General features: G+C 41.9%; 1 protein-coding gene across 1 annotated transcript in view; it reads right to left on the bottom strand.

The window, feature by feature from the left end:
- The window catches only part of pde4ca (phosphodiesterase 4C, cAMP-specific a), a gene marked incomplete at both ends in the record, with an annotated part of 88,883 nt that extends 76,321 nt beyond the window's left edge, over positions 1–12,562 (bottom strand). The window contains one exon of the mRNA XM_080725774.1: positions 12,321–12,562. Coding sequence (XP_080581900.1) covers positions 12,321–12,562 — 242 coding nt within the window. The remainder of the gene's footprint in view (positions 1–12,320) is intronic.
- Positions 12,563–13,508: the final 946 nt, after the last annotated feature.

Here is a 13,508-nt window from a genome sequence, read left to right on the forward strand (position 1 = left end):
GCCCATATATGGAGATCCCTGCTCTGAGTATCTGACATCACTGTGATGTCACCTGTGATGTCAAAGCGATGTGTCAGGGGAACCACAGTGTCAGGCGTATCAACAAAAAAGACTGTTAAGAGTGGTTCCCCTGACATCAGAGTGACATCAGAGCATGATGTCAGAGCGACAAACCCATAGACCGTAAAAAAGTGTACATGTCCAGATGGACACGGACAAGCTGTGCCGTTCTCACTGTAAACTGCGACCTACAGTCGCAAATATGTTCCCTGAAGTCCTGGATTGGGATTGTACTGTACTGTAGCTACTCTAAGGTTCTCCTGTGAATATGTCCCTGTCCTGACCTGCTGCACTCTCATCCTCCTGACTGGCAACAGATTGCTTAATTCAAAGAGGCTGATCGGCAGTGGAATGTGGAATCCCTGTTACAGATAGAGGTAAACAGAGGTGTAACAGATCTGACTCAAGGGTGAGTGAGGGTGAGTGAGGAAAAACGAAATCTCCTACTTAGGATGTATCCTTAAAGCTAATCTTTCCAGCGAAAAGATGACTTCTAAAGTAATAAATAAAATCAACCAACGAACTCGTTTCCTACAGAGGATCGCCCCAATGGTCAATTTCAACACACTGAAGACCATATCTATAGTGCAATAATCCAGACCCTCTTTGACTACAGAGTCCACGTATGGTATCGTGACACCCCACAAGCCCTAAAAACTAAACTCCAAACAGCCCAAAATAAACTAATTCGGGTCCTGCTTAACCTTCCCTATCAGACTCACCTCACCGCTACTCAATTCAATTCAATTCAATTCAAAGGAGCTTTATTGGCATGAGAAAACATACGTTTACATTGCCAAAGCAAGTATCACAAATACAATAAAAAACAGTTGAAAATGGGGAACATATATACAGTTGGAGGGGGTACAGCATTGAGTAAACAGAGCTATGTCGCATTGTGACATTTTGTATATATACAGGGTACAAATAGCAGCATTATTCTTTCTCAAAATGCATTTAAAGGTATCAGCTCTGTTTCATACTGTATGTGCAGTAGGTCTAGATGTCAATCCATGGTTTAATATTCCTTAGGGTGGTTGTGTTTCTAGCCTTCTTTTGTCGCAACAGTTCACAAATCTTGCTGCTGTGTTTGCGCATTGTTGTATTTCTCCCAGTAGATATGGGAGTTTTTCATCATTGGTCGAGTTTTCAAATTCACTTCGGGTGTGTGTAATCTGTGGGAAGTATGCGTCTCTAATGTCTTGGTATAGTGGGCAGGTGGTTAGAAAGTGTAGCAATGTTTCTACCACATTTTGTGTGCAGTGGGTACATAGCCTATCTTCCCTTGGGAGTGGTGTCTGTCTGTGCCGGCCTTTCTCTATTGCAAGGCTGTGTTCGCTGAGTCTGTACCTAGTCAAGGCTTTCCTAAGTTTTGGGTCTTTTACTGTGCTCAGATATTCTGCTAACGTATTCTCTTTTTAGTGCCAAATAGCATTCCATTTTGCTTTGGCTTTGGGTTGTCTCTTTCCAGTATGTTAGGTAGCTTTCTTTTTGTTTTCTTATAACTAGCCCTTACCCGTTCAAAGATATGTGCTCCAAAATGATGTGCAGTGTGTGGGTTATGGGATGTGCACTGTGCACACAGTATATGAGGGATGGAAAGTAACTTTAACTGGTGCTTGCATGATGTAGGAGCATCAATGTAAGAAACCTGTTTCGTTTAATGGCTACAGAGATACTGTTCCCCCCCCCCTGCCCCCCCCCCCCCCAGCCCGCCCGCCCGCCCGCCTGCCTGCACACACACCCGCCTGCCTGCACACACACACACACACACACACACACACACACACACACACACACACACACACACACACACACACACACACACACACACACACACACACACACACACAGAGCTGGTTAAACATTTTGCCTCAAGCTAGATGCAGAATAGATGTGCCTCATGCTAGATGCAGAATAGATAGTAGATACACCATAAAAATGCTAATATACAGCATACGATTTGTGAAAGTGACAAACGGGCTTCACAGTTATGTCAGGTGTGTTCATATGCTTATGGTGATGCGATTTCAGATCAATTGCTCCAGCCACTGAGGAGAAACGCTGTGACAGACACTCAGACACTCAGACATTCGCAAAATTATAGTATAGATCTGGTTTGGTCCAGAGTGTTTTCCATTTGGTAGTTGGGCTTCTGTTTGTGCACAGAGTCCCTGGGCTACTCACCAGTTAAGAGTGGGGTGGCTCAGAGTAGATGACAGAGTATAGCAACTTGCAATGTGCCTGGTGTACAAGATACACTACACCATTATGATACCCAAGTACCTGTCAAAATACTTCATAAACGTTAAGGATGTCCATAATTACAGCACCAGAGGCAGCGCCACAGATCACTTTCAACCCAGAGTCAAAACCAACAAAGGGTCAAACTCGTTCTTCTGCTATACCACCAAAATGTGTAAAGCCTTACCGAAGGCCATAAAGGAGTGTGGATCCCTAGCATCCTTTAAAATTGCCCTGAAAAACCACTTACAGGCAGCAGCCGTTTGCAACTGGTAAACAAACAAACCTAGCCCAGCCCTACCCTCCCCTGCCCCTTACCTATACTGTTTGTTTACTTTAGACTTACTGTTTTTTCTTTCTTTTTTCTTTCATTTTATTTTATTTACATATCTACTGCATAGTACTGTGTTCTATTCGTCTGTCATTCAATGTTATATGAGATACTTAAATGGTTTCCTGTGGAAATAAGCTTAGTCTTTTCATGGGTCTCCTTTTAGTAGACCTTGTACCAGTGAACTGTACCGTCATGAAACTGTACCTTTTCCTATGCAAACTTCTAATAAAGTCTTCAATCAATCAATCAAAGGTTGCCCTTATGCACTTGACAATCAACTTCCCCTCCGTTTTTGTGTACTATACAGTTTACAGTGCACAATCAGAGCACGTAGACATTTGGAATGTGTGCAACAGTGCAAGTTCGGTGGGGAACGATTGCTTGGCCCCCAAAAGTGCTGCTTGCAGCATTGTTGAGAACAAGCCAGCTTGGAGCATTTTTCAGGATGAATTATCCAAATCAACTTCACACTCGATACTGCACTCCCTTAGAAAGAAGTGAAATTGATTGGATGAACTGTTCCTGAAATATGAGAAAGATAACATACTTACACACATACAGTACTGTTCCACCGAGCACTTTTTGGGCTATTAGATGTCTAATATTAGGCCATAACCTTTTCATCAGTGGAAACAAAAATATCCAAACATAAAACTAGACAGCTTTCCTGCCTCTGCCCTATCACTCACCAGACAGAAATTTCCTTCTGACCTCCAGTGCTCACAATGCACATAGCAGCCTCTAGTGGTAAATAAAGAGTATTGCAATGTTGCAAGCATTCAAAATAATAAAGCTCTCTTTAGACAGGATTAATATTACTGGGTACATCTCGAAATTATACACAGATTTACCAGACCTCCCCTGGAGATACTAACAGATAGTATCAGCAGTATCACCTTTATTGATCCTGCAGGGGAAATTCAGTTGCCAAAGGCGCTAGAGCAGTTAGAAACACAGGACAGATACAGAAGAAACAAGCAGATAGAGCTAAGGGTATAAGAACAATAATAGTATGATAAAGATGCAAAAGGTACACAAAAAGGGTCAGCAGGTAGCAACATATTGGAATTAGGAGAATACCAAAAAGTAGGTTACTACAGAACATAAAAAAAAGAAAACTTGCTCGGCCCTCCACACATGGACTATATACACACAGTACTCGCACTACAGTAAAATAAAAATGAAAGCTATATCAATGCCAAAGGTTTTATGGTATCAGTATAGAGTACAGTCATAGAAATGATCGTTAGGACAGCAATGAACGCAGACAACCCTCAATTACACCAAGAGCAAAAACACCTGTCTAAACAGTCCTTAACTAATATTTGTTATTTACATTCCACACAACAGTGAGAAATGTAGTGGTTTTGTCAACAGGACTGTCACTTCACTTACAGTACATTCCAGGTAGAGTTTTAGAATAGAATAGTTTCTAAATCGAAAGAAAAGTTGGACAAAATAGATGATAACTATAGACAAACTTTCCAGACCGTAGGACGTACAAACCATGGTCAACTTTGACCGACGGAGATCTGTGACGATGAGACAAGGGCAATTATTTCTTTGGATTTGGGTGGGAACAGGTGATGTTTTCTCACATTGCTTACTGTAACAGGTCAAACCAAACCTACTGTATCTACTGTTCATATAATATTACAGGGAACTTTGCCTGTTAACATGGTAAACTGTTTGCCAACTGAAAACAAATTAAAACCAATCTAAGCATTTCAAGCAGTCTAATCTTTTACCGCTGTCCTCCAGTGACCTCATTAAAACTCCTCACGAAAATGACCTCCAATCAAATATTTACTTACTACACCAATTCAAATTAGGCAAGGCGATACACAACACACCCATGCCTTTGTGTGAATGGTCAGGCTAACCCTTCTTGTGTGTTTTATTTCAAGTCAGTGTCAAAAGAAGATTGCACTTTGGCCTTGTAAAATAAAATAAAAAAATGATGTAGTATAATTAAACAACACAACACTTGACAAACTATTATATTGTATGTCAATAATGTTTGACAATACTGTGTTTATAGTGACTGAGTATGCTTTATGACCTTCTGACAGACTTTTACACATCCTCCGAACCGTTTTGGTTCTACATTACACTGATCTGCGTAGGTGTCATGGTGTTGCTAATTCGCAATGCCTGGTTAATGTCATATATTTTCCTTTAACTATGTGTATTATTATTATTGGAGCACTTTTCATTTAGTAATAAATCAAAATGAGTAAGTACTAAATAAAAATGTAGTTGTAAATAAACATTCCTACGTTTGTGTCTCATCATGTCATTTCTTTTCTCTTATTGACATGCTTTGAGGTTGAGTGGGACCTTTGCCTTTGGAAGGCCTTATAGAGACAGTGCATAGGAATGCTGGGAAAACTGGGGGGAACATGGGTATATGTGCAGCTCAATATCCCAACCATCCACGAGCACCACATTAACATGGGGGGAGGGGGGGGGGTGTATTTGCCTTGAGTCAACTGTAACTCCCTCTCTGCTCTGTAAATCAACGTTTACTTGGCAAAATTCCAAATTGTTGATATTTAACATCACGCTAAAATGAGGAACCAGACTTGGTACAAACTGCACAGACCCAGACCCAATGGCTGCCAGAAATTATTATTAGCCTGCTTCAATATGTAATAGCATAACAAAATATTAACTAAAATATCACTCAAATAGTTTAACCTGAGGGCCACATTAGAAAAATGGCAAGGGGCTGGGGGCCAGTTGATAAAATGGAGGTCCTACAGGTGACCTTGATAACTGACACTGTATTTTGACAAATCAAAGACAGTGGTAAAAGGATAGGGATGAGATGTTAAATACTTGTAAGAGTCAAATCATCTGTCCATTTGGGGTTAAAGTTATGGCACCAACGTTTCAGTGTCTGCTGCTGTTTGTTGTAACATGGGGTCAGTCAGGTGAGTCAGGTGACTTGCAGTTCTGCTGCCTGACTGGATGATATTATTAATGTAATAGTAATGTAATTAAAGATTTTTTTTTTATTATTCTGTCTTTTTGCATAGACTTTACTTAAAATGCTGGAGTTGTGGTTAAACTTGCTGTACAGGTTAGCGTTAGGGTTTTTCCAAAGCACCACTATACTCACCAGTTAAGAGTGGGGTGGCTCAGAGTAGATGACAGAGTACAGCAACTTGCAATGGTCCTGGGCGGGGTTGCACCAGCTGTTACTAAGTTATAACGTAGCCTAGTTGTAACGTAAATGGCTTCTAAGTCAAGACTTACGCATTACTAAAATGTCAGGTGTTGCACCACACAAATTAGTTCTTACGTATCTCTAAGTAACAACTAAATATTTACACCACCCCTTGGGCAGCACTAAGTCTTTACTAAGTAACCTATCTCTATGGGAGTAGAGCAACTTCACTTCTAACGTGGCAGACAGCATTATATCGGGTATTTAATTAATTCAACAATGAAACGACCCATCTGTTTAAAACATACATTAAGCCCTATATAGGTCTATATTTCGGCCATTTGAAAATAGCCGATCTACAAGCTCACGATGTGTCTGCTATTAATAGAGTATTTATATATTGCAGGATTGATACTTTTTTAAATTCATTTGAGTACTTTTCAACCACTGCATACAGCACAACAGCGAATTGAACGGTGCGCTCTCTTCCCCTGTGTCTCCAAATATGCGTTGCTCTGCGTTATTTCACAACGGGGGATACAATCCGTTTGCAGGGCAGTGCGCTGCGCAGGGATGCGCTCGCCCTGTGCGCGCATATCAGTGACTTGTGTACTGTAGGCCTACTGTACTGTACTGCACATGCCAGTGGAGAGACGGAGGTCTCAGGTCTCTGTTGACAAAAGACGATACAAGCTTTATTTCTTTCTAGAAACAGTTCGCTTTCATTGGATTCGGGAGCTATGACGTCATTTTATGCGACTATACATTACTTTAGGAACAGTCTACGCATTACTAGTTACGTTATGCCTTAAGAAGTCGTGGTGCAACACCTGTTAGTAACTCACTTAGTTACAAACTAACTAGTAGTTACTAAGCCTCTAGTAAGGACTTTACTCCCTAACTTAGGGCAGAACTTACGTTCTGGTGGTGCAACTGGCCCCTGGTGTACAAGATACACTACACGGTACACCACTAAGATACCCATGTACCTGGCAAAATACTTTATAAACGTTAAGGATGTCCATGATAATTACAACACCAGAGGCAGTGCCACAGATCACGTTCCACCCAATGTCAACTCAAACAAAGGGTCAAACTCGTTCTTCTGCTATACAACCAAAATGTGGAACACCCTACCGAAGGCCTAGGAGTGTGGTTCCCTAGCATCCTTTAAAATCGCCCTGAAAAACCACTTGGCGGCAGCCATTCGCAACTGGCAATAACAAACTTTGTATTTACCTACTGTATGTCTTTTTTACGCTGTTTATTTTATTTTTATTTACTTTTTTTTTACTATATCTACTGCATGTCTGTCATTCAATGTTATATGAGATACTTCAATGGTTTCCTATGGAAATAAGCTTTGTCTTTTCTAGGATCTCCTTTTAGTTGACCTTGTACCAGTGAACTGTAACGTCATGAAACTGTACTTTCTTCTATGCAAACTTCTAATAAAGTCTTCAATCAATCAATCAAACCTCACAGTGCCACAAGCACACTTTTGCATCCTGAAGCAATCCGTTTACAAATAATGCCTCTCTGATCATGGCAAACTATATATCTCAAAGTATTTCACACGCAGTTCTCACTAAGGGAGATTATGTGTGTTGGTTCATGCAGTATTCAGAGTCCATGAAGAAAGACATAATGACAACCACAAAAAAGGAACCAGGGTGCTGCTGTCTATGCAAAAAAAGAATCCATTGGTCTACAGTATGTTCCTGTGAGTGGAAAAAGAGGCATAAATCACGGTAGACACTTAGAGAAAATAACTTCAACAGTATATACTGATCTCCCAGCCAGGGATGTTTTTTCCCCCTCTGCGCCAGACTACCAGTTTGTTTAATTCATCTTATTTGCCAGCCATCCTGCTATAACTCACTTCAAGCCGTTTATTTCTGCTCTGACATTTGGGGACACTGTACTGTACAGTATATATCCACAGGGAGAGCCATGCTTTTCTTCAAGACAGGATCCCTGTGGAGCTGTGTAATGTATAAATCCTACACAACGCTGAAGTGTTCATGTTCTACCTCAAGCAGGGACGTTGGGCCCCTGATTCAGCCCGGGAAAAAGAGTTGTAGAGGCCCTCATTGCGCGCTATAGAGAGAGATCTCTCTCTATAGCGCTGCTGCTACTCAAAGATTTGCCATTTCAGATCATGACAAGTGACAAGCCAGTGGGCCAATTACTGTACATGAGTTATATTTCGTCGTCGTTGTCGGGTGGAAACCTTGTAAGTCCAAAACCGTTTGTTTTGTATTTATCATTTTAAAAATGATTTAAACTAGTGAAAACAGCCGATCTACAAGCACACAACGCCTCGCACCGTGAGGCGTTGTGGGCTTGTAGATCTGCTGTTTTCACTACTTTTGTGCAACGGCCTTTATGATGAAGCAGGGCATTGCTTTGCGAAAACATTTATACATTTGAAACTTGGAGATACAAGGTTTCTGCCTGACAGTGACAATTTACTTTGTTGGCCGCCCAGACCCCAAAATGGAACGAAGGCCGACATTTTATTTTTTATTTTTTTCCTAATGGCCGGCCTGGATAGGCCGGGAATGAACCGGCCGTTCGGGAGTTGTCCCGCTTTTCCCAATGGCCAGCACGTCCCTGCTGTGGAGCTGTGTAATGTTTAAATCCTACAAAACGCTGAAGTGTTCATGTTCTACCTCAAGTGAGGGCATGGGTTTCCCCCCTCGCCCCTCTAATACCGTATTTAGATTTTCAACTGACAGTCTGACGTTAATGACACAGATTGGCTGGAAAGATACAGCAAACCCTTAGAAAAGGAATGTTTCCACAAGTCTCCAGGTTTACAGGGCCGTATCTGCGAGCCAGGGCCATTAAACGCCTGGGCGAAATTACCCCCTCGCTCTAAGTTTATAGGGGTGAATGGACATGTAAACACTTTTTGAGTTGGCTAGTGGGCCCTGGCTCCTTTGTAAATGTTTAATAGTGGTTTATTGCCAGCAAATGTAAAGCAGCGTTTTTCTAGCAGAGGCTTGGGTTTCCCTCAGGCACTTGTGTCATTATTACTAGGGTGAATATTAACAATCTAACTACAATTAATCAAGAGCAGAAGGGGTGTCTCATTGCAGACATTAGACTACTTTACTGTTTCTTGTTGTTGTTGTTGTGTGTGTGCGTGCGTGCGTGCGTGTGTGCGTGCTGTTGTTGTGTGTGTGCGTGCGTGCGTGCGTGCGTGCGTGCGTGCGTGCGTGCGTGCGTGCGTGCGTGCGTGCGAGAGAGAGAAAGATAGAAAGCGATAGACAGATAGTTTGTACAACCAAACACCCAAATGAGCCAGAAACCATGCAAATGAGGTTATGTGTATTTTTACCATGTCTTTGATGAACAAATAAATCCCGTTTATATTATTCCTCTCAAGAAATTAAGGTCAAGCATTCTTTCTCGTCTCCACAATAACACAGGTAAATATTTGATTATCAAGGGCTAGGAATGGCGGCGGTGACGCCATGAGGGGGCCATAAAACTAATACTATCAACAGGTTCCGCGGGGATGTGTGACAGGCCTCCTACATAGCAGCTGTTCTTTCAGCAAACAAACTGCAGCACCTCTCCACAACTAGGTGATGTGATTATAGAACTATCCTGCATACTCCAGACTGGGAGAACATCTAAATGCATTTGAAGTGAACTGATGTTTGTTTACAATGTATTGCACTGACTTTGTCAGTTCAACCATAAAGTATACTCTGTTGTGCATCAAAGTAGCAAAAATATTCACAATGTGTCGCAATGCGATGCATAGTGAGCTTGTAGATCTGCTATTGTTTGCCTATTTTTGACAAATATTTGCCTATTTCGGACAAATATTTGTCTATTACCCTGAAGAAGGCAGCTTGTCTGTCTGAAACGTTGGTTTCTTTATTCTGTGTCCTCCTTTAATGTGAATCGGCAGCTACGTGAGTGCGGCTTAACTTTTTTCATTGATATTGTTTGTCTCTTTGGCCGGCACCTCATAAGGACTGGTGTGCTGTGCACTTTTTTGCTATAAATATTTGTCTATTATCATGACATGTCCACTAGACACTCAAAGCAGCGGAAAGCAAATCCAAATATCCTAATCCTAATCTAATTTTGCTCAGGATTTCCTGTACTGTCCAGAATTGCTCTCAACAGGCCCATCAACAGGTACAGTACTGTATGCATGTTGCTGGCAAACCGAAAGATGAGGCTAAACAGAGCAGTGGAAAAAAGCTAAGTGTTGATGATTCATTGGCATGATGTGAGTGTGTCATCTAGTGGTGGTCTGAACAAAAAAAAGAAAAAAGAAAGAAACGCCTGGTTCTGACTGACAGATTAAAGTGGCTCCCTGATAATGGAGTGGAAAACACTAACTGCTGATCAACTCATATACAGACAGGATGCCATGGAGCTCTGTGTACATAGAGATGCTGCCTTACGGAGGAAAAGTAGAGGGTCAACAAACCATTGGAAAGATTATACTGCCTGCCACGAGACATACAGTACATATACTGTACATCAGTAGGATCCCGTGTTCTCTCTAGTGCAGGGGTTTTCAAAGTGGGTGACGCGGGGCACCCTGGGGTGCCGCGAGATAATTTGATAATATTTGGAATTTATTTAGACACTTGAAAAAATATTTAGTAAACTTTTAAACTTGAAGTACAAAGTTATTTTCAGTCAGTTCTAACCAAAATGGCTGTTATCTCAACGTTTTCCTTGCAACATAATCACTAAAATATTGTCAATATCGGGCAGAAAAACCTCGTATCTCCAAGTTTCAAATGTGTACGTCTTTTGGTAAAGCAAAGCCCTGCTTCATCATACAAGACTGTCGCACAAAACTAGTGAAAACAGCCGATCTACAAGCACACAACGCCTCGCGTTTAGTACATTTTATAGATGATAAATACAAAACGAACGGTTTTGGACATACAAGGTTTCCACCCGACAACGACGATATGCTATAAATATAAGGTGCTGGGAGTGAAAATTATAATGTAGGGGTGCCTCGGATTTAACAAATATTCATGGGGTGCCCTGAGAGAGAAAGGTTTGAGAACCCCTGTTCTAGTGTACTCTGCAGCATTCTTAATCACTGGTAAGACATTTAAAACCATTCAAGAAATGCTTAGTAGTTAGTTACAGTATAGGCAAAGACAGAGATATAATTAATTACTGATTATTATTATTATTGATTATCAACTGTAAGCTTAAACTTCCCACTAAACGAAAGGCAAACCAAATCACATCACAGAATCTGGGAAAGCCATTAGATGGCACCTTGTGTGTTATATTAAAAAGTAAATACTCTAACAGCTGGCTAGGGCAGATAGATACGAACGCAGAATCTTCCCCCCTGGCAAATTCACACAGCACAGATTTAGAAACGTTGCCGAGAGCACAGCTGATTTTATTTTTGCAGAGGAGAGGACACTATGTCCGATGTTAACCTGGCTGATGGATGAGGATCTTGTGCTCACCATGAAACTAATAACAGATCGAGGCTTGGGGGCAAATGTTTCTGCGCAACCTAAAGGTTGTAACTACTGTACACACGAGGCCAACACATTAACTATGCCTGGAGGCCGACAGTTACAGTAGCAAAGATCATATCCTTCAACAACAATGACTTGCTTTCAAACCTCAAAGTACACCAGCACTAAATGTCATAGTTAGCAGAGGAATATGATAGAAGGGGGGAAAATCATCTTATATCATATCACATCACATCACACATAAAGCTATTCACACTAAAACCGCAACATGATATTCATACAACTTCACAAAGATGTCTCACATCCAGGTAAATATGACTTTATAAATATTACTAGATTAGATTATTATTATTCGTTTAGTTCTGTGTTTGATTTATATGTATCTCAAATATGATGGACTCTAATTGCGATGCAGTATTTCACCAAATTGAACTGTACTGGTCTGCTGAGGAGCGCTATGGTTCACCAGGGTTCCCACACATCTTTACCAATTAATTTCCAAAACTTTTCCAGATTTTTTTACCCTAATTCCAGAACTATATAACAATAATTCAGCTCAATAACGAGTCGCTTACTCCTATGTGCAATGCCCAAAGACAGGTAGTGTATGCCAGTGGTTCGCAACCTTTTCAGGCCGTGCCCCCCAAAATAAATCAAATACGAGCACTAAGAGTTGAGGAAGTTTGTATTACACGGTGTTATTGTGAAAATAGCAGATCTACATGCTCACAACGCCTCGCGTTTAATTTCTGCCTCTAATATTTGACAATAACCCTGTCATTTCAGGTATTAACAAAATCAATAACCAAAGACAATGCATAGCTATTTTTTCCATGACCTTCCAGGACCCTTGATCAATTCCAAAACTTTTCCAATACTGGAAGAATATTTTTCTAATTTCTAAATATTTCCAGGAATTTCATGACCGTGGGAACCCTGGTTCACTCTCATGTCATCCACACTGGCCTCTAGGTCACACCAAGCCCTCCTGATATGCCCACAGCGTGGTGTTCTCTACCTGGGTGTGTAGGCCAGAGTGAAGCGCCTCTGGAGGGTGATGCTGCGGTTCATCAGCAGCTTCCTGAAGAGCAGAGGGGAGTTTCGGGGTGAAGCGCGCGGGGAATCCCTGGGTGAGATCTTGGGGGAGCCGCAAGGGGACCCCCCTCTGGACCTGGGCATGAGCTGGATAATGGGCAGTCTGTTTGCCTTTGAATCCTCCATGTGCTCTTCCTCAGAGCTCTCAGAGCACGGCTCACTCATGATTTAACGGACAGCCTATAGTGGGTCGCTCTGTCCTTGTTCCCGGCTTGGTTACTTTGGTCTTGCCTGTTTCTCTCTTGAAGCACACAGTCAAGGCACAGTCATGGTATACAACAGAAGCAGATGTTTTTTACCAGTTAGTCCTTTAACCTTCGGTCTTGATCATCCATGTCCACCGAAAAGCTCACTTCATTTGTGTTTGTTTCATGCTTCCATGCACAAATCTGACTAAATTCCATGGCAGTTCTTGGCCCAAGACATAACCACTGAAAAGGGCACTCAAACACTCAAAAGGAGACACAACTGAAAACAAAAATAAAACACACCAAGCTGTCTACCTGCCTTTTTAATATGGACTGCCCTTTTTTCCCTGAGTCTTTCCAAAGATCATGCTGAGTGTTGTGCTGGGCAATAGACCTCAAACATTAGTGTTGGTGCACTCTCCCATCCTCCTTCCCTCCCTCCCTCTGCAGGGCTGACCAAGCTTTGTTTACATAACTGCTGGGCCTTCCCTCTCTCCCAAACTAAATATGGATGTCTGATTTACAGAGCGGAGAAGCATGACAGATCGTCTCAGTCTCTCCCTTTCCTCTCGCCGTCTAATCTCACAGGGAATATTGCTCGTCAACTCAACAGCGATAATCACTTCCTCTCTCTGCTGCTCCGGAGTATAAACATTAAGACGTGACTTGACCGTCCCAGCTCTCTGGCCCAGCTTCCCCCTCGTGGGTTTTCAGCCTTCTCCCAGAAGGGCTATTGTCAGTGACGTGGGTAGTTTCCTTGGAGAGGGTGCTGTTTGCCTTTCACATGCTCCAAGTGTATCAGGAAACAGTCACATGAAGGGCCCCGCGCACACTATAAAAAGCTGAGGTAGATAAAAGTTCTAAAGACAGCATGGGTCCCGTCACGATGGTGGTCTCTATCTGTGGCTCTCCTCACCCCCACT

Source organism: Nannobrachium achirus (genome assembly GCF_963921795.1).
Source record: "Nannobrachium achirus genome assembly, chromosome: 5".
NCBI classification, from domain to species: domain Eukaryota; kingdom Metazoa; phylum Chordata; class Actinopteri; order Myctophiformes; family Myctophidae; genus Nannobrachium; species Nannobrachium achirus.